Raw genomic sequence first — 27,857 nt, forward strand, 5'->3', positions numbered from 1 at the left:
AATATTTTACCAAGTTGGCCACCGTTTAGAAACTGGAAAACCAACACCTGTTTTATCACAAGTAACGATGCACATTTGGGACATGAGCCCCGCGGGCTTCCTCGGGAGCGATTTCTTTTTCAAAACTGTTTCGATATGGAAGGAACGAGTTGAGCTACAGAAGCCTGAGGGCAAGGGAAAAGCCGGCCAAGTGCCTAGGAATAATTTTACTTATCGAGAAGGGCAAGATACGGAGCCTCCTGTAGCTAAATCCTTTTCCTCGCACATGCCTCTCGAATGGCAAATCCTCAAGAAGTCAAAATCTCCGACCTGAAGGTAGGGCTTCTCCTGTTGGGTCACTGCTGCTGGTTTCTGTGTCAGATGCCTGGAGCCTATGCTTTTTCTGGTCCTTGGGAAATCCACTTTTACTGTCCAACCGTCTTTGTTCTGAAAGAGAGAAAGAAGGAGCACTTGTTTACCAGTTAAACATTATCTGCCTCTTACTCCAGCTCGGGTGTTCTTAAAGAAGACAGCCGCTAGGAAGTCAGCTCCTGCCGATGAAATGTTCTGTCCCGGATGCTCAGGCCCACACAAATCTGGGGGTTCTGTGGGGGTGTGTGGGGTGCTATCGGTGTTCAGTTAGAACAGCTGTGCTAAAACGTGGTGTCTGCATGTTTTCAGGGTTTATAGCCTAAGACGATGGAAAAAATGGAGTCCCCCTAATGCCGAAAGGGGCTGGAAGAAGCATCTAAGAACAGCAAAACCCCTCCTCTTAAGGGACACCTCAGCAGCAGGAGAATGGGTGACGTTTTATAGGGGACTTCACATGGGGGAGACGGCCTTTCTGAAAGGCAGTGAAACTCGAGCATGAGGGCAGGGTGGCAGAGGGACGCCATGTATTGGCAATGTAAGATGTTCTTGATTCCTCAGCTAAGTCATGAGCTGCTTGGCAGGAGGAACCCCTAAGGGAAGAGGTGTGCAGGGCGGAGCTGAGGCAGCCATGCAGGTTCAGGAGTGGAGAGGAGCAGAAGTGAGGGATAAGGCTGGCGCTTCTCAGAGCATGGGGAACGCATTCGGCAATCAGGCAGGCTTGGTCAAGCCCATCGGTTGAGAATCTTCCATTCCAAGATCCAAGAAGACCACAGAGGTCTTTGGGAAGGGCCACAGGGAGGTACACCAGTGCCTTCCTGATCAGCACGGCCAGTCCAAGAGGGGTAGTATGAAGAATGCTCAAAGAGAAGGCTATAGGGGCGCCTGGGTGGCTCAGTCAGTTAAGCGTCCGACTTCAGCCAAGGCCATGATCTCACGGTCCATGAGTCTGAGACCCACGTCGGGCTCTGTGATGACAGTTCAGAACATGGAAGCAGGTTCTCTGTCTCCATCTGCCCCTCCCCTGCTTGAATTCTATGCCTCTCAAAAATAAATAAATATTAGGAAATCTAAAAAAATAAAATAAAAGAGAAGGATATATATTTGGGCTTTAGGAAAACTTTCTGTGAGTTTCTTGGGTCTCCTCATGTATGTACCAGGATTAAAAATGACCGCCGCCCCCCCAAAAAAAAGAAAGAAAAAAAAATAAAAATGACTGCCCCAACCCTGTGCTACTGTGTCAGAGGAGTGACTGAACATCCAAGTGCTTCGTGCCCGACAGTGGTTCCAATCCCCACATGGGCACCTCCCACCTATTATGACCCTGGACTCCTCGAACTGCCAACGAGAAACACCATGCGGGAGGTTCTTTCCCATCATCCTCTTGGTTCAGCAGTGGAACCTGTTGTGATCTCATACCACGTCCGCCAATGACTCAATTCCATTCATTTGTGCAACGCGTGTTTAGCACTTACGACACCTGTGGTAGGTGCTGGAGCTACAGACAGGATTATCGAATGATCCCTAAAGTCCATCTGACTTCTGTGAGCAACTCTCACTTGGCTCCAAACCCTGGCAGGAGAGAGGAGTATTATTCATTGAGTCCTAAAACCTCAACAGTTTAAATTTTTTTATTTTTATTTTATTTTATTTTATTTATTTATTTATTTATTTATTTATTTATTTATTTATTTTTGAGACAGAGAGAGACAGTGCATGAACAGGGGAGGGTCAGAGAGAGAGGGAGACACAGAATCCGAAGCAGGCTCCAGGCCCTGAGCCGTGGGCACGGAGCCCGACGTGGGGCTCGGACTCACGGACCGCGAGATCGTGACCTGAGCCGAAGTCGGACGCTTCACCGACTGAGCCACCCAGGCTCCCCTAAATGTTTATTTATTTTTGAGGGACAGAGTGTGAGCAGGGGAGGGGAAGAGAGAGAGAGGGAGACGCAGAATCTGAAGCAGGCTCCAGGCTCCGAGCTGTCGGCACAGAGCCCGACGCGGGGCTCGGACTCACGAACCGCGAGATCATGACCTGAGCTCGAGTCAGTGCTAAACCAATGGAGCTACCCAGGCACCCCGGATCTCAACAATTTAAAGCCCATTTTGGTGACAAGAATTCGTTGAACTCCAAATATATATTTTTAATTTATTTATTTAAACTCAAAGTAGATGACATACAGTGTAGTATTTGTTTCGGGAGAAGAACCCAGTGGCTCCTCGCTTCCATCCAACAACCAGTGCTCCTCCCAACAAGTGCCCTCCTCAATGCCCATCCCCCATCTAGCCCATCCCCCACCCACCTCCTCTCCAGCAGCCCTCCGTTTGTTCTCTGTCTTTAAAGGTCTCTTATGGGGGCGCCTGGGTGGCTCAGTCGGTTGAGCGGCTGACTTCAGCTCAGGTCATGATCTCACGGTCTGTGAGTTCAAGCCCCGCGTCGGGCTCTGTGCTGACAGCTCGGAGCCTGGAGCCTGCTTCAGATTCTGTGTCTCCCTCTCTCTCTGACCCTCCCCCGTTCATGCTCTGTCTCTGTCTCAAAAATAAATAAACGTTAAAAAAAAAAATTTAAAGGTCTCTTATGGTTTGCCTCCCCCTCTGTCTGTATCTTATTTTTCCTTCCGTTACTCGGGGATCAAAAAGAATGCAATCATGCCATTTGCAACAACGTGTATTATGCTGAGCGAAATAAGTCGGTCAGAGAAAGACAAATACCACGATTCAACTCCCATGTGGAATTTGAGAAACAAAAGAGATGAACGCAGGGGAAGGGAATGAACTCCAGATATCATCCCCAATTGTCATCCTGTGTCGAGGGGCGCGTTGTGATGAGCATCTCCAAATTACAACATGCACCCCATGGTAAGGTGTCTTAAGACTCAAGTGATCCGGATTTACTGAGAACCTACTGTGCGCCCCCAGACTATATTATATCCTCAGGGCTGCAAAGATAAGATATCAGACATGGTCTCTATCATGAAAGGACCTGCAATTTAATTGAGGAAACGTAAATGAAAGAGGAAACAGTTGGAGAGCAACGTGTGTTAGGACTTAATCAGACACCAAACGGTAAGACCAGGCAAAAGAGGTCAAATGAAATCAGAGTCACACAGGAGACAGGAATCCCTGTGTAAGTGACAGAAGTTGGCCCTGCATCTATCCAGTGAGAAAGGCAGTGGCGGACACCTCTTCCTGGGAGAGCAGTGCTCCCGGAAGCCGTACTTCCAGGGAAACCACGTGTGGGTGGGGGGGTTCCATCGGATCATGGCGCAGGAAACCACACCGACTAGAACAGAGCTCGCTGCTGGCCTGGAAGGGGGGTCGGGTCAGCAGATGAGCAAATACACAGGCAGAACGCGAAGGGTCTGGATTCTGGGCAGAAAACTGTGTGCCACGGTAGGCTCTTGGGCAGAGAAGGAGCAGCAGGAAAGTGACAGCCTTCTAAGAGAAGAACTGTAAGACAAAGTGCGAGATGCAGTGAGCAGCGTGTGAGCGGGCAGAGGCAAGCCAGGGTTACAACCACTTAACGTCCATCCCGTTTACTCCGCGACTCCAGGACAGAAGAAACCGGGCCCTGCTCTGTACGTATGACAGGAAGCACTTGAACCAGAAGCACCCGACACTTACCCAGCAGGTGGAGTGTAGATGCTGCCGTAGCTTTTCCTAGAGCATTGGTGGCTGTGCAGACATAGGTTCCTTCATTTTCAAGGGAAACGTTCTGCAACAACAGGGATCCATTGAAAAGCAAGGAAATATTGTCACTCAGAGGTCCTCCTCTCTTCAACCAAGTTATATTAGGCTGAGGGACACCTTTGGAATAAAAACAAATATGACAAAAAGCAAATTCCTTTAAGAACAGGGCCACAGAACCACAGGACAGATACTGTTTAGCATTCTGACCGCACGGCAGCGAACGGGCTGAATTACATAAAGTACGAGAGATGGCTATTTATTTCTAGGTCTGGAGAGATGGCTGTTTATTTCTAGGTCTGGAGCTCCTCCGCGGCAGGGAGGGGGTCCTGTTAAAGCAAAGGGCTTTGGGCTACTGTGTACCTGACTGGTTTATGGATGCGACTCAATGGGAGCCGAAGAGGGCGGGATTGCTCTGTATCAGGAAAGGAAAGAAATGTGACGGTGAGTGGGGTGGTGGGAGAAGAGGGGTTGGTGGAGCTGGAGGTAGAGACAGAGAGAGACATTCCCAGGGGTGGGTTAACACAGAGGAGTCTCCGGAAAACAAAAATACTAATGTGAATCTTTAAGTTGTTTGCTGCACGCAGCCAACAAAATGCTCCTCCTTTAGAAAAAAAAGTATGAAATCTTTAGGGAGGGGCGCCTGGGCGGCTCAGTCGGTTAAGCGCCCAACTTCAGCTCATGATCTCACGGTTCGTGGGATCGAGCCCCGCGTCAGGCTCTGTGCTGACGGCTCAGAGCCTGGAGCCTGCTTCGGATTCTGTGTCTCCCTCTCTCTCTGCCCCTCCCCTGCTCATATATGTGTGTGTGTGTGTGTGTGTGTGTGTGTGTGTGTGTGTGTGCGCGCGCGCGCGCTCTCTCTCTCTGTCAAAAATAAATAAACATTTAAAAAAATAAAAAAAAAAAAAGAAAAGGTAATCTGTACAACTGTTTCTTGAAATCTCTAAGGCACATTTATGGCCTAACATACAATCATTTTTTTTTTTTTTTGGCAAATGTTCTATGCATACTTGAAAAGAAAGTATGCTATTTCTTTTTAGGGTGTAAAGTTCAAATATTTACAATAATGAAATTTTATCACCTTCTTTTAGTATGTGTCCTTATTAACCTGCTTCTCCTTGAGAGCTCACGTCCAGAAAAAGCGCTCCCGTCTACTATATTTACCACATTTTTTATGTTTTCCCCATTTTTGTTGTTATGTATTATGTCTTATCCAGCACATGACAGTTCATGTTGACTCCACACTGTGGATTTTACTTTTTTTTTTAAATGGATGTCTTTTTATCCTTTTTTAGGGTCTTAAATCCTATCTTGTGTGATTTTACTATTATGATTCTTGGTTATTTTGTTTTCTTCTACCTAATATACTTTTGTCCAATTTTTACAACTTTCTGTATGATTCTATTCCAGCAATGTCTCGTGTAAATGTATATCATTAGGTTTTATTTGGAAACCCAATCTAAGAGCCTTTGCAGCATTAACCCCATTAGCAATTTATTGTGATTACACATATGTTTAGGTTTACATTGTCATTGTTCTAGACCTTCTGATTTTATGGGCCTTTGACTTTTGCTTATCCTTTCTTTGTTCCCTTTTGTCTTGTAAAGTGGAAACTAAACGCTGTGTTTAAAGTTCCAATAATGTTACAATTTACTTAAAAAAAAAAAAAAAACTAGTTGGCATTAATTTGACCAGATCTTTCAACATTACAATCACATTGATCCTTGAATCTCATAATCCCCCTTTCTGGGAATTAATGCTATCAACATACCTGCATAAAAAATGCTGTATTTATGCAGTTATATAAAAGCAAAAGATTGGAAACAGGGGCGCCTGGGTGGCGCAGTCGGTTAAGCGTCTGACTTCAGCCAGGTCACGATCTCGCGGTCCGTGAGTTCGAGCCCCGCGTCAGGCTCTGGGCTGATGGCTCGGAGCCTGGAGCCTGTTTCCGATTCTGTGTCTCCCTCTCTCTCTGCCCCTCCCCCGTTCATGCTCTGTCTCTCTCTGTCCCAAAAATAAAAATAAAAAACGTTGAAAAAAAAATTAAAAAAAAAAAAAAGATTGGAAACAAGTCACATACCCAACAGGGACCCATTAACTAACTTGTAGTACATCAGTGTAATGAAATATTGACATACACAAAATTACCGAAAGAACAAAAAACAGTCAACCAATAATATACCCAGCAAAAAATGTCCTTTGGAAATGAAAGAAAAATAAAGACTTTTCCAGACAAATGAAAGTCGAGTGAGTTCATCATCATCAGACCTGCCTCATAAAAAATGCTGGAGAGTTCTGCAAGTTGAAATGAAAGGACACAAAACAAAAACACAAAAGCATATGAAAGTATAAACTCACCAGAAAAGCTAAATATATACACAAATATAGAACACTCTAATACTGTCATGGGTCTGTATAAATCACTCTTAACTCCAATATAAAAGTTAAAAGACAAAAAGAATGGTGTAAGAAAGTGGTCTAGTTTCATTCTTCTGCATGTTGCTGTCCAGTTCTCCCAGCACCATTTGTTAAAGAGATGTCTTTTTTCCATTGGACATTCTTTCCTGCTTTGTCAAGGATTAGCTGGCCATACTTTTGTGGGTCCAATTCTGGAGTCTCTGCTCTATTCCATTGGCCTCTGTGTCTGTTTTTGTGCCAGTACCATGCTGTCTTGATGATGACAGCTTTGTAGTAGAGGCTAAAGTCTGGGATTGTGATGCCTCCCGCTTTGGTCTTCTTCAATATTACTTTGGATATTCGGGGCCTTTTGTGATTCCATATGAATTTTAGGATTGCTTGTTCTAGCTTCGAGAGGAATGCTGGTGCAATTTTGATTGGGATTGCATTGAATGTGTAGATAGCTTTGGGTAGTATTGACATTTTGACAATATTTATTCTTCCAACCCATGAGCACAGAATGTTTTTCCATTTCTTTGTATCTTCTTCAATTTCCTTCATAAGCTTTCTATAGTTTTCAGCATACAGATCTTTTACATCTTTGGTTAGGTTTATTCCTAGGTATTTTATGCTTCTTGGTGCAATTGTGAATGGGATCAGTTTCTTTATTTGTCTTTCTGTTGCTTCATTATTAGTGTATAAGAATACAACTGATTTCTGTACATTGATTTTGTATCCTGCGACTTTGCTGAATTCATGTACCAGTTCTAGCAGACGTTTGGTGGAGTCTATCGGGTTTTCCATGTATAATATCACGTCATCTGCAAAAAGTGAAAGCTTGACTTCATCTTTGCCAATTTTGATGCCTTTGATTTCCTTTTGTTGTCTGATTGCTGATGCTAGCACTTCCAACACTATGTTAAACAACAGCGGTGAGAGTGGACATTCCTGTCGCGTTCCTGATCTCAGGGGGAAAGCTCTCAGTTTTTCCCCATTGAGGATGATATTAGCTGTGGGCTTTTAATAAATGGCTTTTATGATGTTTAAGTATGTTCCTTCTATCCCAACTTTCTCGAGGGTTTTTATTAAGAAAGGATGCTGAATTTTGTCAAATGCTTTTTCTGTATTAATAGACAGGATCATATGGTTCTTATCTTTTCTTTTATTAATGTGATGTCTCACACTGATTGATTTGTGAATATTGAACCAGCCCTGCAGCCCAGGAATGAATCCCACTTGATCATGGTGAATAATTATTTTTATATGCTGTTGAATGTATTAGGTGAACATAAGAATATAATAAAGATGTACTTATTTTGTGATACTCTGGGATATTTTAAATAAATAGATTATTAAAAGCAAAAGAAATAAAAGACAAAAAGAAGTAAGACTTCGAATATGAAAATTTGTTAAGAATACTCAATGTAGGGGCGCCTGGGTGGCTCAGTTGGTTAAGTGGCCGACTTCGGCTCAGGTCATGATCTCGTGGTCCGTGGGTTCGAGCCCCGCGTCGGGCTCTGTGCTGACAGCTCGGAGCCTGGAGCCTGTTTCAGATTCTGTGTCCCCCTCTCTCTGACCCTCCCCCGTTCATGCTCTGTCTCTGTCTGTCTCGAAAATAAATAAACGTTAAAAAAAATTTTTTTAAAAGAATACTCAATGTAAAAACATGTAAAGTGTGACATCAGTAACATAAAGTAGGAAGACAGAGAGGTAAAAGTGTAGAGTTTTTTGTATTAGATTGAAGTTACATTGTTATCACCTTAAAATAATCAATTATAACTATTAGATGTTTTATGTAACCCCTCACAGTAATCACACACCAAATATACCTTTAGTAGATACACAAAAGAAAAAGAAAAGAAAAATGAAAAGCAAAGCATGCCAGTATTAATAAATCAGCAAATCATAAAGGAAGTTGGACATAGAGGAAAAGAGAGACAAAAGAACCACAAATAAGACAGAAAAACAATTAACAAAATGGCAATTCTAAGTCCTTACCTATCAATAATTACTTTAAATGTAAATGGATTAAACTCTTCAACCAAAAGGCACAGTGGCTGAATTGATTTAAAGAGAAGCTCTAACCATATGCTGCCTGAAAGAGACTCTCTTTAGAATTACAGATACACATTGACTGAAAGTGAAGGAATGGAAAAAGATATTCCATGTAAATGGTAACCGAATGAGAGCAGGGTGTCTGTACTTATATTAGACAACATTAAGTCAAAAACTGCTATAAGATACAAAGGTCAGTATATAGTGATAACAGGGTCAATTCATCAGGAAGCTATAATAACTACAAATATTTATGCATCCAATATCAGAGCACCTAAATATGCAAGGCAAACATTGACAGATCTGTAAAGAGAAATAGATAGCAATACAGTAATAGTAGAGGACTTCAATATCCCACTTTCAACAATGGATAGGATTTCCAGACAGAAAATTAACAAGGAAACAGTAGACTTGAACTACACTATTAAGCAAATGGACCTATCAGAAAGACACAGAGTATTCTACCCAACAATAGCAGAATATACATTCTTCTCAAGTGTACATGAAACATTCTTCAAGACAGATCACATGTTAGGCCAGAATACAAGTCTTAACAAATTTAAGAAGATTGAAACCACACCAAGTATCTTTTCTAACCACGCTGGAAAAAAACTAGGAATTGGTACCAGAAGGAGAATTGGAAAATTCAAACATGTGGAAATTAACCCAGATGCTCTTGAGCAACCATTGTCAAAGAAGAAATCAAAAGGGAAATTAGAAAATACCTAATATGAAAGAAAATAAACATAGGACTAACAAAATCTGTGGGATGCAAGAAAAGCAGTAGTAGGAAGGAAGTTTATAGCAATAAATGCCTGCATTACAAAAGAAGAAAGATCTGGGGCACCTGGGTGGCTCAGTCGGTTAAGCATCCGACTTAAGCTCAGGCCGTGATCTCGCTGTTTTTGAGTTCAAGCCCCATGTTGGACTCTGTGCTGACAGTTCAGAGCCTGGAGCCTGCTTTGGATTCTGTCTCCCTCTCTTTCTACCCCTTCCCTGTTTGCACGTGCTCTCTCTCAATAATAAATAAACATTAAAAAATTTTTAAAAAGAAGAAATATCTCAAACTACCTAACTTTATCCTTCAAGGACCTAGAAAAAGAACAACAAACTAAGCCCAACATTAGCAGAAGGAAGATAAAAAAACACAGGCATTGGAGCACAAGTAGGCAAAATAAGGAATAGAAAACCAATAGAAAATATTAACAAAAATAAGAGTTGTTTTTGAAAAAAGAAAGTAAGCTGACAAACCCTTATCCATCCTTACTAAAAATAATAAAAGGGTTCAAATAAGTAAGATAAAAAATGAAAAAGGAGACATGAAAACTGATGACACAGAAACCAAAAGGATCACAAATTATTCATAATTTGAATAATTATACACCAAACCTAGAGGAAATGATACATTCATAGAAACATACAAACTACCAAGACTGAATCATGAAGAAACAGACAACTTCAACAGGTGTGAATAATGTATAAGGAAACTGAATCAGTAATCTGAGGCCTCCCAACAAACAAAAGTCCAAGACCAGATGGCTTCACTGATGAATTATACCAAACCGTTAAAGAAGATTTAATACAATCCTTCCAAATTCTTCTGAAACATTTAAGAGGAAGAAACACTTCTTTTTTAATGTTTATTTTTTATTTTTTAGTGGGGTAGAAAGAGAGGGGGACAAAGGATCTGAAGTAGGCTCTGCGCTGACAGCAGAGAACCCAATGCAGGGCTCAAACTCACAAACTGTGAGATCACGACCTGAGCCGAAGGTGGACACTCAACCAATTGAGTCACCCAGGTGCCCCTAGGAAGAAACACTTCTAAACTCATTTTATGAGGCCAACATTGCCCTGATACCAAAGGCAGACAAAAACACTACAAGAAAAGAAAACAACAGGCCAACATTCCTGATGAACACAGATGTAAAAATCTTCAAAAAAATACCAGCAAACTGAATTCAATAACACATTAAAAGGATCTTATAACATCACCAAGCGGGATTTATCCCTGAGATACATGCAACTTAATTAATGTGATACAGATCGTATGAACAGAATGAAGGATAAAAAACGCATAATCATCTCAATAAATGCAGAAAAAGTATTCAGCAAAATCTAACACTCTTTTCATGGTAAAAAACCTCAACAAATTAGATATTGCAGGAACTTACTTCAACATAATAAAATCCATATATGATAAGGTCATAGCTTATCCCCTTATCATATTCAATGATGAAAAAGTGAAAGCTTTTCCTCTAAGATCAGAAAGAAAAACAAATATGCCCACTCTTGAAACCTATATTCAAAATGGTTCTGGGAGCCCTACTCAGAGTACTTAGGCAAGAAGAAGAAATTAAAGGCATTGGGTCGGAAGAAAGTAAAATTATTTCTGCTTTCAGATGACATAACCTTTTATGTAAAAAACCCTAAAGACTACACACACACACACACACACACACACACACACACACCCCAAATAAACAAAATCAGTAAGGTTGAAGGGTACAAAATTAACATACAAAAATTAGTTGCATTTCTGTACACTAACAATGAAATATCTAAAAAGGAAATGGAGAAAATAATCTCATTTATAATAGCATCAGAAAGAATACAAACTTAGAAATAAACTTAACATAGAAGGCGGAAGATGTACACAGAGATAAGTACAAAGCATCCATGCAAATAAGTAAAGAAGATACAAATAAATGGAAAGGCATCCCATTTTCATGGACAGGAAGACTTAATATTTAAAACTTCCATACTACACAAAGCAATCTACAGGTTCGATGCTATACCCATCAAAATTCCAATGGCATTTTTTTTTTACAGAAATAGAGAAAACAATCCTAAAATTCATATGGAACCAATGAAGGCACCAAAGAGCCAAAGCAATATTAAGAGAAAAAGAACAAAGCTAAAGGTATCACACTTCCTGATTTCAAAATATATTACAAAGCTATAGCAATCAAAACAGAATGGTACTGGCATTAAAAACAGGGACATAGCGGGGTGCCTGGGTGGCTCAGTCGGTTAAGCATCCGACTTCAGCTCAGGTCACGATCTCACGGTCCGTGAGTTCAAGACCCGCGTCGGGCTCTGGGCTGATGGCTCAGAGCCTGGAGCATGCTTCTGATTCTGTGTCTCCCTCTCTGTCTGCCCCTCCACCATTCATGCTCTGTCTCTCTCTGTCTCAAAAATAAACGTTAAAAAAAAAATTAAAAAAAAAAAACAGGGACATAGGGGTGCCTGAGGTGGCTCAGACAGTTGAGCATCTGACTTTGGCTCAGGTCATGATCTCACAGTACGTGGATTTGAGCCCCACATTGGGCTTTGCATGGCAGCAAAGAGCCTGCTTCAGATTCTGTCTCTCTCTTTTTCTGTCCCTCCCTCACTTACCCTCTCTCTCTCTCAAAAATAAATAAACATTAAAATTTTTTAAAAAACTAACAGGCACATAGACCAATGTAACAGAATAAAGAGCCCAGAATTAGACCCATGCAAATATGGCCAACTGATCACAAAAAAGGAGTATACAAGTTAAGTTTTGGAGGTGACGGATATGTGGATTACCTTGACTGGGATGATGGTTAATGGGTATATGCATGTATCCAACCTCATCAAATTGTGTATATTAGGCATACACAATTTTTTGTATCTCAATCATATTTCAATAACACTTTTTAAAAAAAGAAATGTTCTCAACTGAAAACTGCAAGGTGTAGAATGCTGTGTTGAATAGGCTTTTACATAAAAAAGAGGAAAAAATAAGTCTTCGTGCTTGCATAGAGAATCTTTGCAAAGAGACAGAAGAATCTAACAAAGTTGATACCCTGGCACAGGTGCAAAGGGGGCAGGAACAGAGGTGAGAGCAAGACTTTTCATCCTATGATGTCTGCTGAATGCCTCACCTACCTTCAAATTTTAAAAAGTTGAAAAAATTCAAACCATATCTCCCAGATCTCCAATTTTCCTTCTAGGATGAGAAAACGTGAAGTTTTCCTTCCTCTTCGTCCTTTCTTTCTTCTGATAGAATATAGGATTGAAATTCTGATCATTTTACATTTTTATTTTTCATCATATATCTTCTTTAAATTTTTTTTGAGATTTGCCATCTATTTTTAAAAAATTTTTAACGTTTATTTATATTTGAGAGAGAGGGAGACAGAACATCAATATGGGGGAGGGGCAGAGAGGGACGGAGACAGAATCCGAAGCAGGCTCCAGGCTCTGAGCTGTCAGCACAGAGCCTGATGTGGGGCTCAAACTCACGAACTACGAGATCATGACCAGAGCTGAAGTCGGACGCTTAACTGACTGAGCCACCCAGGCGCCCCATAGATTTGCAATCTATTTTTAAGTCACTAAAATAAATTCTTAAATTCTATATTTAAGTTGTTTCAATGTTTATTATGACTCCCTTAATATTCCAATGTCTCCATGATCATAATTAAGCTTCATGTCTTGCTTGACAGGGCAGGCTTTTGGGAGTATTTTTCCCACAAAGATAGGAAGGTCAGTGGGTAGGACAGATTATGAATCCTGGAGTGTGTAGGAATGTCTTCTCTTCTCCTCACTAAGAAACAGCTCAGCTGGCCACAGAACTGGAGTGCCGTAATGCGATTTCCTCCACACCGCTCATGCCGACCCTTGTCACGTGGGGCTTTCATAGTTTGAAGAAGTCCGAGGCAGGCCTATTTTTTTATTCCCTTTTAGGTAATCTGTTGTCGTTATTTCTTTTTTTCTTTTTGGATTCCTGCAGGATTCTGTGATCTAAAATTTTCAAAGACTTTGCCAGGATACGATCAAGAGATAGTATTACTTGCTCGTCAGTTCTGCCTGGAACACTCTGAGCATTTAATCTACAAACTATAGTCACTGCTTCCATTCAGTAAAACTTTTTTTTTTCTCCCCTCCCTTCCTTCCTTCTCCTCCTTTTCTCTCTCTATCCCTCTCTCTCATCTATCCATCATCTATTTATCATCTACCTATCATCTATCATCTCTGAATCTATCAATTATCTATCTATCTATCTATCTATCTATCTATCTATCATCTATGAATCTATCAATTATCTATACATCTATCACTTATGAATCTGTCAATTATCTATTTATCTATCATCTATGTATCTATCAATCATATATCTATCTCTCTCCATCCAACCATCCATCCATTCACCCATCTACCTATCTATCTACCTATCCATCTATCTATCCGTCCAGCTGTCTGTCTATCTTTAAGTCTTAAATTCTGTGTCTACTCCTTTTCCTTCTCTTGCTCAGGAACACCAATCATGTGATTATTAGTCTTTCTTTTCCATGCCCATTCCCCTAGGTAGCATTGTTTTTAGCTCTCTGTTCTTTTTCTCTGCATTTTGCAAGAAATTCTGAGCTTGCCTCAGAATTTTCCTCATTTTATTTGGAGCATTTTATTTTCTGCTTCTAATGTTGGCTTTATTTGTGATTGGCTTTTAACATTCTTTCCAGCATGATTTTTATTTCTGCCTCTCTTTTAGTGGCTTTACCCCCAGCTTTACTGAGATATGATTGACACAGAACATTGTGTATGTTTAAGGTGTGCAACACATTGGTTTGATGCACCTGTAGATTACGAAATGACTACCACCATCCCGTTCATTACCCAACACCTGCATCGTGTCACAGAGTTACCATTTCTTTTTTGAGGTAAGCACATCTAAGATCTACTCTCTCAGCAACTTTCAGTTAAATAAACTAACAAATTAACAGTTTTATTTTTTAAAATTTCTCTTTGATTTCATCTTGTTTTTCTAGAATTTTGGGGGGGGGCAAGGGGAGACACAACACTTATACTAACATTTACTTCTTTTTAAAATTTTTTAATGTTTATTTATCTTTGACACAGAAAGAGACAGAGTGTGAGCAGGGGACAGGCAGAGAGAGCCAGAGACATAGAATCCCAAGTAGGCTCTAGGCTCCAAGCTGTCATCACAGAGCCCGACGCGGGGATCGAACTCACAAACCATGAGATCTTGACCTGAGCCGAAGTCGGACACTTAACTGACTGAGCCACCCAGGCGTCCCTAACATTTACTTTTTAGATACAACCGACGCTCTTCGTGTGCTTCCTGATGCTTGTCCAACATCGTATTTGCGCTCAGCATCAGCTCAGAGGCTGACCCAGAGCTCTACTGGGCAGAAATTCCTCGTGGCCTCGTCTAGGCCCAAATGGACATTCAGCCTCAGTGCTGTCGACGACTGATGTCTTTTACACACTTTATTCCTATTTCAAATGGTAACATTAGGCAGGGCAACTTTTCTGCCTCAAGACCACAGGAGTAAATTTGTGTTTTCCTGAAGGTCTTAGACCATACTGCTCCAAACTGGACAAGAGTAATGGCAAGAGACTATGCTAAACTATCCCCTCGGCTCTGAGATACGTGTGGGATCAATTCATTCATTCATCAACTCACCCTTCCTTTTATATATTTATTCAACTCATTTTTCTTTTTTTATTAAAATTTTTTTAATCTTTATTTTTGAGAGAGAGACAGATCGTGAGCAGGGGAGAGGCAGAGAGAGAGGGAGACACAGACCCCAAAGCAGGCTCCCGGCTCTGAGCTGTCAGCACTGAGCCCAACAAGGGGCTCGAATCCACGAGCCATGAGATCATGACCTGAGCCGAAGTTGGACGCTCAACCGACTGAGCCACCCAGGCGCCCCTCAACTCATTTTTCTTATGTGCTTTCCATGGCCAGCACTCTCATAGAGAATCACTACCACATTAATCTCAGGCCTCTCCAGTAAGCTGTGGGGACAGTGACTGGCAAAGAGCAGACATATAAATATTTGCTGATTGCATACATGAACGGGGAGTAGATCTTCTGGAAGAAAATCATTGTATCTCAAAGATACAACTGCGTGACTTTGGTTATTCATGGCAATGTTCTCTTCCAAACAGAGAAGATAGTAAAATGCAGACTCTGTGGTAAGTCCTCACACCTTCAGACACAATTATTTTGGAATCCCTGGTAATTTAGGGAAGGTCTTTACTTGCCAGGAAGCAAATAATCTTCTTAAATATTTTGATTAAAAAAGGGCAAACCATATCAAAAACCTCTTCAAACATTTCACCAGCTTCCATACACGTGAACTTAATTATTTTACTAATTAAAGGAGAGTCCTTTAAGATCCCTTATTGAGTAATTCTTAAGTGACCACACATTTTTGAAAGAGACGTGAGTTTGAAAACATAACAATTCAAGAATCTCCATTAATTGTGACATGTCTCCTACAATTAGTCTAAATAAATGGAGTTTTTCTCAAGTTATAAAACCTCTCATGGGGAGAGACCCTGAAGAGTTTCAGATGCATTGGCTTATTTGTCACACCTCCATGGTAAGAAACGTGTAAACAACAGTGTTGTAAAGTTCTACGTGAAAGAGGTTTACTGAAGGCCTTCAGCCAGGCTAGACGAGCCACGTAGAGGTCTAACTTCAGGCAGAAGGAACAGCACGTGCCTCAGCCCTGAAGCAGCATTCCTCACATGGAGTCCCTTAACCCCACCTGGGTGCATAGATGGAAGTCAAGGTTCCATGGCCTTTTCACTAACTCTAGCTGACATTTAGAATTTCCAGCAACTATGAACATAGCCAACAAAACAAGATGGCAGGATCTCCAACTACGCAGCTAACGGAAACCACAGGTAAACACTTTCGTGTCACGTTACGGTTGTTGCAGAGCTCTCAAAATATCTCGTAGGCCACCACTACTTTGAAATCATGGCAATTGTTGGATCCAATGCTAGATTTGGAATTGAGCGCATCAGGAAAAAGCACTTATATCATCATATGCCACTTCTGATTTACTATTTATTTGAGATTTTGGTTAGAACTGGCTTTCTTTAGAATACCAAGTATTTTATTTTCTGCTTTTGAGAATGCTATTCGAAGAAGCAGCCCCATAGGCTTTATCAGCCTGGAGTTCAGGGTACACTCCTACTTTGGAGGAGCAGGAAAGAACACTGTGGCTACAGAGGTGTGACCGAGGAAGGTACATGGAGGAGACAAGGACAGAGAAGTGGCAGGTGGGGACGGGGCTCAGATCACAGCACTGCAGGTCATAGTGAAGATTTGGCTTTTATCCTAAAGGCTTTGAGCCTGCCTCACTTGCGTGCTCTGTCTCTCTCTAAGTAGATAAATAAACCTAAAAAAAATTGAAGATAGAACTACCCTATGATCCAATAATTCCAGTAGAGGGTATTTACCCAAACAATAGGAAAACACTAATTCCAAAGGGATACAGGCATCCCGATGTTTACAGAAGCATTATCTACAACAGCCAAATTACAGAAGCAGTCCAAGTGTCCATCAATAGATGAATGGATAAAGAAGGTGTCACACACACACGCGCGCACACACACACACACACACACACACACACACACACACATACACACACTGGAATATTACTTGGTGATCAAGAAGAATGAAATCTTGCCATTTGCAATGATGTGGACAGATAGAGAGTATATTATGCTAAGTGAAATGCCAGTCAGAGAAAGACAAATACCATATGTTTTCGCTCATATGTGGAATTTAAGAAACAAATGAACAGAGGGGAAAAAAGAGGGGCGTCTGTTGGGCTCAGTCGGTTAAGCATCTGACTTCAGTTCAGGTCATGATCTCACGGTTCGTGAGTTTGAGCCCCACACTGGGTGAGCTCGAACCCTGCTTCAGGCTCCGTGCTGACAGTGCAGAGCCTGCTTGTGATTCTCTCTCTCCCTCTCTCTGCCCCTCCCCGGCTTGCACTCCATCTCTCTCCAAATAAATAAATAAATAAACTTAAAAATAAATAAATAAATTCAATAGAACCGACTACAGGCTAGAGACATTGCTTTCTTCTGTATATAATTCCAGCTGTCTTTTTTTTTAATGTTTATTTACTTTTGAGAGAGAGAGCGAGAGCACTTAAGCGGAGGAGGGGCAGAGGGAGAAGGAGACAGAGTTAGAAGCAGACTCAGGCTCCAAGCTGTCATCACAGAGCCCGACGTGGTGCTCCAACTCACAAACTGTGAGATCATGACCTGATCCCAAGTCGGACGCTTAACCTACTGAACCACCCCGGCGCCCCTCCAGCTGTCTTCTAAAGAGGGTGGATACTCTTCCCTCAGGACATCTTGCAAGATTTCGATGCATGCATCTGTAGGCAAGGGCCACATAACAGGGAGAGAAGAACTTAGAGTCCCTACAGCAATCCTAGGGGTTGGGGAAAGCAGAGGGGGGGATGAGAGAGAACAGGGAGCAGAGGGGCAAGGGGATAGGATGCCTTTGCCGTGATCTCTCAAGCCTCAGCCTTGCTTTAAAAGGTTGTCAAGTGCTTGGTAACAATGGAGGTCTTGCTATGAGTAGAAAGCAGTCAAGGAACTGAGAGAGAGAGAGAGAGAGAGAGAGAGAGAGAGAGAGCGAGAGAGAGTGAGTGCACATAGCAGGTGAGTACAGGAAGAAGCCAGAGGCAGAGGGTCCAGCCCAGTGTAAGCCCCCATTACTGCCAGAAGTCAGTTCCAGAAGACTCCCGAATTTCCAGCCTCTGGAACTGACAGGAGTCAGAGACAACTCCACGAGCAACCTCAGAACAGCAAGGGTATGATACTGGGTTTGCACACACAGGGATATTCTCCCTGAGCCAGCAGTTTCAGACGGCAAAGCAGAACCCGGCTGGTTTTGAGATGCAAAAGGAGACACGTAGGTCTCCAGGGTGGATAAAAAAGAAACCGACCCCCTGCAACTCAGCACCTAGAAGCGTCATTACCCGTGTGAACACGTTCAAAGAACGGAAGAGGCAGGAGGAAACTCAGACGAGATGCTTCTGACCACTGCTCTTGACGGTCTTTCAAAATAACAAATGTGTGCTCTGTTGAAACAGCGACAGAATGTCAGAAATAGTTTAAACTTATTTGTCTAACCTCAAAGACAGGCTATTCCCCTAAGCCACGCAGCCCTGAGATACTTCATGTTCTGTTTCCACAATGCTGGAATCGTTTTTGGAAGGCAAATGTGGTGGGGAAAAAAAAAAAAAAAAGGTTCAGCTCTGGAGGGTTTGTAAAACACGTGTTTGCAGCAAGTCTGAACCTCTGGGTGTCTTTAAAAATAGTCACTGTTTAAAAACAAATATCCCTCGTCCTTGAAAGGCCCACGGAACATTCCACACTACAAAATCCTTGGCCTGTTCGGACGGCTCTAAAATGCTAGATGTTTATATCAATGTATCACAGATATTATACCTGTAGGGTTTTGTTCATTTCTTGATTTCCCCAAGCTACTCAACACTTAGACGATGTGCTGGATTTTTTTCACACGTGATGACGGGAAATTTCAACTACCGTTAGTGACCTCTGGGGGGCTATGAAGAAGTTGTATTGTCAATTCATAGGATAAGAGGCAAATTGAACACAGCATAGACAACCCACAAGGGGAAACATTACTAATAGAGGAAACAGGAAAGAGCTCACCGTCCCCGTGTCAGAGACAAACACCTCAACACGACCAGCACAAATAGTATGTATACTCTTCTAGAATGTGGGGCCAGTGTTCACAACGTAGTAAATATGGTAAGAAATGCTCCCATGTTGAGTTAACTGCACACTCTTCTGTTCTTTTTGGCGATATGTAATCTATGCTTTTTGGATATAAAGGACGATCCATCACTGATGCCATACCCAGAACTTCTGACAAATGTGAGGCTATGGCTTTTACCCATCACAGAACTCTCCTGAGTAGCTGCCGAAGCACTTTCTCTTCTCCGGCAAAATGATGTCAACAGATTGACAACACCAGGTCCCCAAGCAACTTGATCTGAGGAAGTAGAAACAACGTGGGTCACGGCATCTGTCCCCATTTCCATATTCAAGCGTCTTTCCCCAGAGGCTTTTAAAATATGTTCCTTCAGGGGCGCCTGGGTGGCTCAGTCGGTTGAGCGTCCGACTTCGGCTCAGGTCACGATCTCACGGTTCGTGAGTTCGAGCCCCACGTCGGGCTCTGGGCTGATGGCTCAGAGCCTGGAGCCTGCTTCCGATTCTGTGTCTCCCTCTCTCTCTGACCCTCCCCCGTTCATGCTCTGTCTCTCTCTGTCTCAAAAATAAATAAACATTAAAAAAAAATAAAATAAAATAAAATATGTTCCTTCTAACATGGAGGGAAGGTATCAACATCCCGGGCCTCTTGGGAGCCCTGCTTTGCTTGGGACTGGACAGATCTCTTTAAGTTTACCAGTCATATCCCACGAGTGCTACAGTCCACCACTGGATGCTGTCCTCCAGGGTCTCGTTTATGGGCCAGCAAAGGCCCATGAGAGTTATTCCACATAGTATCTCAAGATCGAAACCCTCCAGTGGCTCCTTGAAGAAAGAGACTCAGCATTGGTGCAAATCAAGTGCAGGATGCACACCGAAGATACACGAGTGGTGTAAGTTACCCACTTCGATACAGACAATTCCAGAACTACAGCTCAGATGGGGACGAACCTCAGACATTCCGGAGGCCCTTCCTGATGAACGGCAAGTTTCAACGTCTATCAATGTAACATCCGGATGTGGATGAATAAACAGCTAGGACAAGGTCCCTAAAGGGTACATGGAAAGTACTGCTCATTTGGAAGCCACGCGCCATGACCATGAAGTTGGTCCTGCTGCTATCACCACCAAATTCAAACCATAAGGGGAGCTCCTCGGGGGACATCTCAAGGCTGGGCTGATTCCTCAAGGCTCCCTGTCCACCTCCCTCAGGGGTCCAGCTCTTCTCTTGTTTTTCTGGGCTGCCTCCACTTTCTCTATAAAGTGGCTCCTTTCTCCCTAGGACTGGTGGGGAGTAAGAGTCATTTTTCCCAGCTCCACAATATGTCCTCTTCTTGGAGGATAAAGGCACGAAAGCCCTTTCAATTCATGGGTCCCAACTGCTAACAAGAGCTAGCCCCCCAGCCCTGGGGCCTCACTGTTCTCCAAACATGCCTCACTGGGTGTAATGCTAAGATTTTCTGTGGGCTCCTCTCTCCACTGGGGATTGTTATCTCTACTGGGTACTCTTCTTTACCGCTTGGAAAATTTCTGCTCATTCTTACAGATCCATCATAGGCCCTCTCTTCTCTGATTCTCCTTGATGCTGAAGCTGATTCCTCCTCTGTGGACCTTTGAACACTGAGGTCTCAGCTGTTGACACATCTGAATCCACCTTTGGAATGAGCCCAGAGCATGGACGCAAGGCCCTGCCATGTAGCCCAGCTTCTGCTTCACTCCTTGTTACCCACTGTTTCCAAAGGATATCTCTCATTTTGCAGTAACAGTGGAGAGAAGTCCCAGGAGACTCTTTGGCCCCATTTACTGGCTAACGCATTGGTTCTTAACCTTGGACGTGCATTAGAATCACCTTGGGAAGTTAGGGGTGCCTGTGTGGCTCAGTTAGTTAAGCATCCGGCTTCGCCTCAGGTCATGATCTCACAGCTCAGGAGTTCAAGCCCCGCGTCAGGCTCTGTGCTGACAGCTCAGAGCCTGGAGCCTGCTTTGGATTCTGTATCTCCCTCTCTCTCTCTCTGCTCCCCAACCCCCCCCCCCATGCTCTGTCTCTCTCTCTCTCTCTCTCAAAAATAAACAAACATTTAAAAAAATTTAAAAAACAAAGAATTGCCTTGGGAACTTGAAAAAACAAACCCATTCTCAGGCCATACTACAGACACATTAAATCATACTCTCTGGGGTAGGGTGGGTGGGGAGGGAGGTGATTCTAGACCTGAACTGACACTATCCCTGATAATAAAATGATTTTAGTACATTATGTGTCATGAAAATGAATATATAACTACTGCGTTATCAAGTATATAACCAGGGGGAATAAATGAAAAGATAAATGACATAAGTGAAAAGATAAGCGAAAACAGAGGGGTACCTGTGCTGGGATGTTAGCAGAGATGCTGAAATTCTGTTCAGGTCCCATGGTGTTTTCCCCACAAAGACAGACAGGGAAAGGATGGGCACAGGAGGAGAAATTATGTGATAAAAGGCCTTATGGCTCAGTCTGTTTTTACCGTGCGAAGAAGGGAAGGTTAACGTGGGGTTGGATGTCGGTGACGTTTTCAGGGCACAGAAACATATTGGAGGGCCAGAAGACAGAAGCGGGGTGTAGACACTTGATGGTGAGAATGGTGTTGTTGATAACAGAACCAGACCACAAGAGCTGTGGTCTGGCGGCTTCAAGACATGGCATGACTCAGTATTTGCAGACATACATACGCCCAAGCATGAGGCTTTCAGCAGTAAGTATGAAATTTGATCGGTTCTCGAATAGCCCTTTCTGTTTTTCATTGTGCATATTCAGCTACCTTCTTCTAGCAGTTCTCGCTCCTTCTGGATTGTGTAGACTCATGTTTGCTCCACATGGGAAACTGATGTGGATGAAAGATGAGAAGAAAATCATTGCTCAAGAAGGATTCAGAATAGAGATTCAGCAGATCTTCAAAGAATAGAAAATGGTTTTACAAATGAGTCTTTTCAATCCACTAATCAATAACCCAAATACGAACACAAAGAGATCTGGGGCAGGTCTACCAAGGGTTAGGTGAGGGACTGGAGAGTCATTACCATGCAGCCCACAATTTGCCACATCCCTTTCCGGTTGCTGCAGTAATGGTGGGGTGTCTGGGTGGGGGCCTCCCTCAGCTGGGTGCTGACCCAACGCCGGCCGGCATCCCACCAGCAAGCAAGAGCCAACCTCTCAGTGTACCCTCCCTGGGCCCTCACTCTCACACTGTGGGGCAGTTCCCCAGGTGACGTCAGGCCCTGCTTGTCGCCTATGCCTGAGCCTCTAACCCTTGTCCCTAAGGTGTGGCACTCCCTAATTCCTCCCTCAGGCCTTTTTTTTTTTTTACTTCCCTCTCTCTGGTTAGCACTCTGGGATCACTCTTTTGTCTCAAGTCCAGATTCTTCTCCATCCAGTTCCCTTGGAGTCACACAGACTTGGGATTAAATCCTAGCTCATCCCCCTGGTTAGGTATATAGATCGGGGCAAGCGGCTATGCTGAGGCTATTGACTCATTAGCAAAACAAAGAGAATAACATCCACTTTATAGGCTGTTCAGACTTTAACACTTTAACACATCAAGATATTCTTTTTTTTTTTTTAGTTGAAAAAAATTTTTACTTCGTTTTGCAAGAGACAGCACAAGCAGGGGAGGGGCAGAGAAACAGAGAGAGAGGGAGAGAGAGAATCCCAAGCAGGCTCTGCACTGTCAGGGAGCCCATGTGGGGCTCAAACTCATGAACCATGAGATCATGACCTGAGCTGAAATCAAGAGTCGGATGCTGAACCCACTGAGCCATCCAGGCGCCCCAAGTTATTCTTATTTTTGATGATGAGTTTTGATGGATTTTCAATATGCTCCTTATGAGAGGCTGTCTGTCAGCACACACTCCTTAGCTCTTTGCGTTGTAGCGTCTCTCTGTGTTCGACTCAACTGCTATGTGCCAACACTCCAGGGCTGGCCTGGGGACACCTATGTCCCAGATCTTCAATTAATGACACATCCATTGCTAGATGCCAGATACGCCTGCTCTCCCTCTTGGATAAATCAGAACCATGGAATCTTAATTTAATATCTTCAGTCACTGGTCCAACAATCCAATCAATGACCCTAATACAATTCCACTGATTTCAATTTATGGCTTTATGCGGTTTCTTTCCCCTCTAGCTTTTCATCTGGAAGCAGAATGCTCTTTCTGAAACACAGATTGGCTCACGCCACTGCCCTGCTTCAAACTTTGTCCCCCCACTGCCAGTGAAATGAAGTGCAAGGGTTTTAGCCTGATATTAAACGTCCTTCACAATCGCGTCCCCACTTACACTTCCAGAGCTTCCCCTTCCCACTCTCCTGCACACCCTCTGTCTTAAGTCCCATGCATCTGCCTGTGGTTTTGCAAATAAGCCAGAAGCTTTCGTGTTTCCATGCTTTTGCACATAGGCTGTTTCTTCTGATTCAAACGGCCTTCCTTTTTGTTCCAAATGGCTCGGTTGTAACGCCATCTGTTCTGTAAAAACCTCTGATCCTTTAGAAGCTTTAACTATTCTCTCCTGTAGGTGTCTGATGCACTTCATAAACGCTTAGCTGTTGGCATTTCTTGTATCATAGTTTCCTTGTCTATAAAGCTGCAGACACCAGGTATTATTCATGTCTGTACGTTAACGAACTAGATTGGGCTTAGTAGACGCCTAGTCAATGCTTGCTGAATGGACGGAAGAATGCATGGAATTTCCCGCCACCTATGACTGATTGTTTGATTGAGTATGGCATTCAGAGAGGAGGGTGTTGGGAACACTTCTGAATCACAGGCAGAAGTGGAAAAAGCAAGGGGTGGCTAGCCCTTCTGAGTGGGACAAATGGTTTTAAATACACTTACAAATAACCTTAGCTATTTCAAGAGTTGTACATGGTTTGAAAAAGAGGTCAACATAATACAGAAGAGGGAGTACATTTCGAAAACCACAAGAAGCAAGAAAATGTTCAGTTCCTAAAACAGGAGCAAGCAGACGATCCTCAGGTTTTCTTTTCAAGAATTGTGAAAATTATATGCAAAACTGGGTCAGTGAATGTCTTTTTCTGGAGCGATGGTTCTCTTTCCGGAGAGGATCAAAGGGATTTGTGATTTAAAGATGTTGCATCATTACCACTTAATTCCACACTATATAATATAAGCCGGTGGCTGACGGGGGAAAATAATTATCAGGGAGATGAGACTACATATAGGAATTTAACCACATAATCTGGCTGCACCACAAAAATTTTCTCAAGATCCTCCCCCGTAAAGGAAACTATGAAGCCTGGTAAAGAAGGCTAGGAATTCTGTTAGACTCGACGAAACTTTAGGGATACTCCATAGCATTTTAACCCTAAAAAAATCCCATGATTAAGAAAACACTTCTCACATATGTAATAGGTTTCTTCTGAAATTGGCCACGATTGCTTAGACGCGAGAAGCTATCCTTCCCCCCTACTCATGTTACGGAGCACCAAGCACCCCACCGGCACCCCCTTCCCCCGCCCCTGTCACACTGGAGGGTCCCACCACCTGCTTGTACCTAACACCGTGAGGGGTTAATTCTGTAACTTCTGCCTATGTTCTTCCCTACCCTCTCCTGTCTAACGGTGATAAGGATGTAGGGCTTAAACCCGCATCACTGGCAGGTTTCACTTTCTAGAAGGCAATGTGTGACATGCATTCTGAGTTACAGAAATTGTCATGCTTTATGATGTTATAAAAATGTTGAATGCCCTGCGACCTAGTAATTCCAATCCTGTTCATCTGTTTAAAAAAAATAATCTTGGGGCACCTGGGTGGCTCAGTGGGTTGAGCGTCTGACTCTTGGTTTCAGCTCAGGTCATGATCTTACGGTGTGTGGATTCGAGCCCCGCATTAGGCTCCGTGCTGATAGTGCAGAGCCTGCTTGGGATTCTCCCTCTCCCTCCTTCTGCCTCTCCCCTGCTCAAGCTCTGTCTCTGTCTCTGTCTCTCTCTCTCAAAACAAATAAATGTTAAAAAAAATAAAAGATAAATAAAAAACTCATCTCAACGACACAAAAAGTTATACGTACAAAAATGTGGCTCACATCACTGCACGTAACCATAAAGTGGATGAGCTGCTTAAGTTTCCCTAAATAAGGGACTGGCTTAATCGTGCTACATTCAGTGGTGCAGCAATTAAATGTTACTTGGGATTTTCTTTCAGTGTCACGAGAACATTCTTTGACTTAATGAGAAAGGGTTATGGGAACGTAACGAAGTGGAAACGATGGTTGTGTCTTTGTGATGAGATTACAGGAGTGTCTTTGCTTCTTAATACTTGGTTATTCTTTCTAATTATTCTAGAATGCATTACTTTTTTTTAATTTTGGTAACATTTATCTATTTTTGAGAGAGAGAGAGAGAGAGAGAGAGAGAGAGAGAGAGAGAGAGAGAGAGAGAGAGAGAGCAGGGGTGGGGCAGAAAGAGGGAGGCACAGAATCCAAAGCAGGTTCCAGGCTCTGAGCTGTCAGCACAGAGCCCGACGCGGGGCTTAAACCCGGGAACCGCAAGATCATGACCTGAGCTGAAGTCAGATGCTTAACCAACTGAGCCACCCAGGTGCCCCAGCATGTGTCACTTTTTATAATGAGGCCAGAAAACACAAACCAGGGGACAGGTTCAGAACAGAAGCAGCGCCAGCCTCAGAGGCAGTGCTAGGGTTCTCAGGAGACCCTTCCGTGGACTGGATTCATTACTTTGATCAGGTCTCTCCTCTCTGGGTCTTGTTTCAAAATGTAAGGGCTGGATTCACAGACTTCCAAGGTCTCTCCATATTTAGCTCTGGAGACCAAGGCCTGACTGGTTTCCATCCAAGTTGCTTCAAATCACCCTCTGTACTAACTGTCCTCCAGTTAACTTGTTTTGCCCTAAACATCAGCTTGTAAGTAATTGAAAGACGTTTTTCAAATGATCAAATTCTGGTTTCACCAGGCCACAGATTCCTACGTTATTTGGTTCCTTCCTTTTCATCACAACCATAGCTTCTGAGTCATAATAGAGGTACATGTGTTTTCCTTGGGCTGGTGCTCTCCAGCCCAAGTAGGTCCTTGACAGGGACATCGTATCTACCTCTTTTATTCTCATTAAAAAAAATTGTAATTGAAATATAGTTGGTATATAACATTAAGTTAGTTTCAGGTGTATATCCTGGTGGTTCAACAATTATGCACGTTAGGAAATGCTCAGGACAATAAACACATCACAATATTATTGACTGTACTTCTCATCCCCATGAACTGGAAGTGCGTACGTCTTCATCCCCTTCGCCCATGTCACCCATGCTCCCCGCCATCTCCCCTTTGGCTATTCAGGGAGAGATTTCCTTACTGGGTTCCCTCCTCCGTCTTCCAAAAACTGGGTGAGGGCACTTGTTGGCACTCAGCGCTAAGCCCTACCTGGGTAGGCATCTTAGTTCAAGCATTCTTCCTATTTTTCCTTCCACTTGTCCCAGATTCCTGCAAAAGACCAGGGGTCCAGGGTAGGATTTTAGGGCTGGAAGGGGTCTCGCTGGTCATATGCCCTAATCCCTTATTCTATAACAGAAAACCACGGGCCAGGGTGAGTAGGTGACAGGCCTGGATGTCTCACAGCACGGCAGAGGCAGGGCTGGGAGGGGAATCCAAAATACCAGTAGAACAGATAACCACGCGTCTATTATGCCAAATGAGTGCACGTTCCCATTGGACATGCTTTAGTATTTGCTTTAGTTCTTGGTTAAGCAGTAAGGCCCTAGAGCCGGGCTAAATTTCCTTCCCCAAACTTTTTCCTTCTTTTCTCCCAGGAGTACCAAAAATCCTGACACTAGAGTATGTCCTTCCCATGAATATCTGTGCATTTTTGCCATATACTCATATGCTGATAAATAGCATGATTGTGCTGTAGGGTTTAAAACTTCGTAGTTCTATCGTAGTGTGGGTATTATGATGACGGTTTTGATGCGATACGGTTTATAGACTATAAAATTCACCCTTCCACGCGTTCAATTCAGTGATTTCTTTAGCATCCTCATAAAGCTGTGCAACCATCACTAACCTATCATTCCGGAACATTCTCATCCCCCCAAAGAAACGCGTGCCTGTTAGTCATCACGCCCCATTTTCCAGTCTCTGGAAAGTCATTGGCAGCCTCTTATCTGTCTCTAAGGATTTGCCTGTTCTAGACATTTCATGGAAATGTAATTACACAATATGTGATCTCTGTGTCTGGCTTCTTTCACTTACCGTAATTTCTCCAGATCCATCCGTGTTTCAGCATGTATCAGTCCTTCATCCCTCTCTATGGCCAAAGAAAATTCCATCGGATGGATATACTGCATGTTGTTGATCCATTCGTTAGCTGACGGACATCGAAGTTACTCCTACCTGTTGCTGTCAACGCCCATGCACGAGTTTTCATGGGGATGTGTGTTTTCACTGGTCTTGGGTGTATATACCCCTAGGGCTGGAATTTCCGGGTTTAACTTTTGGGGGAACTTCCAGACCGTCTTCCAAAGCAGCTGCGTGATTTTAAATTCCCGCCCGCGGGGCAACAGGGATCTGACCGCTCCACATTCTCTCTCCACACTTTGGGCATCTGTCTTTCTGATTACAGCCGTCACAGTGTGGACTGTGGCATCTCGTTGTGGTGTTGACTTACATCTTCATGATGACTAATGACAACGAGCATCTTTTTATGTGCTTATTGGTCATCTGCACATTTTTGGAGAGATGTCCATTCGGATCATTTGTCCGTTTTACATGGGGTTGTCTTTTTTATTGCTGAGGTACAAGAGTCCCTTTTATATTTTGGACAC

General features: G+C 43.0%; 1 protein-coding gene across 8 annotated transcripts in view; it reads right to left on the bottom strand.

Moving 5' to 3' along the window:
- The window catches only part of ADAMTSL3 (ADAMTS like 3), a 353,112-nt gene that overhangs the window by 24,753 nt on the left and 300,502 nt on the right, over window positions 1–27,857 (bottom strand). For 5 of the 8 annotated variants that reach the window (XR_006218331.1, XR_006218332.1, XM_042987917.1 and 2 more), the window contains exons 24-25: window positions 3,972–4,154; window positions 310–426 (exon numbers count right to left, since the gene is read on the bottom strand). Coding sequence is in view for 4 of the 8 variants with exons in the window: in XM_042987917.1 (XP_042843851.1) it covers window positions 310–426; window positions 3,972–4,154 (300 nt within the window). In the remaining 4 variants the exon portion in view is untranslated. Of the gene's footprint in view, window positions 1–309; window positions 427–1,823; window positions 1,921–3,971; window positions 4,155–27,857 lie in introns of those variants that run through there. The other 3 variants (XR_006218333.1, XR_006218334.1, XM_042987919.1) reach the window with 3 other exon arrangements.

The sequence above is a fragment of the Panthera tigris genome, chromosome B3 (assembly GCF_018350195.1).
Source record: "Panthera tigris isolate Pti1 chromosome B3, P.tigris_Pti1_mat1.1, whole genome shotgun sequence".
Lineage (NCBI taxonomy): Eukaryota > Metazoa > Chordata > Mammalia > Carnivora > Felidae > Panthera > Panthera tigris.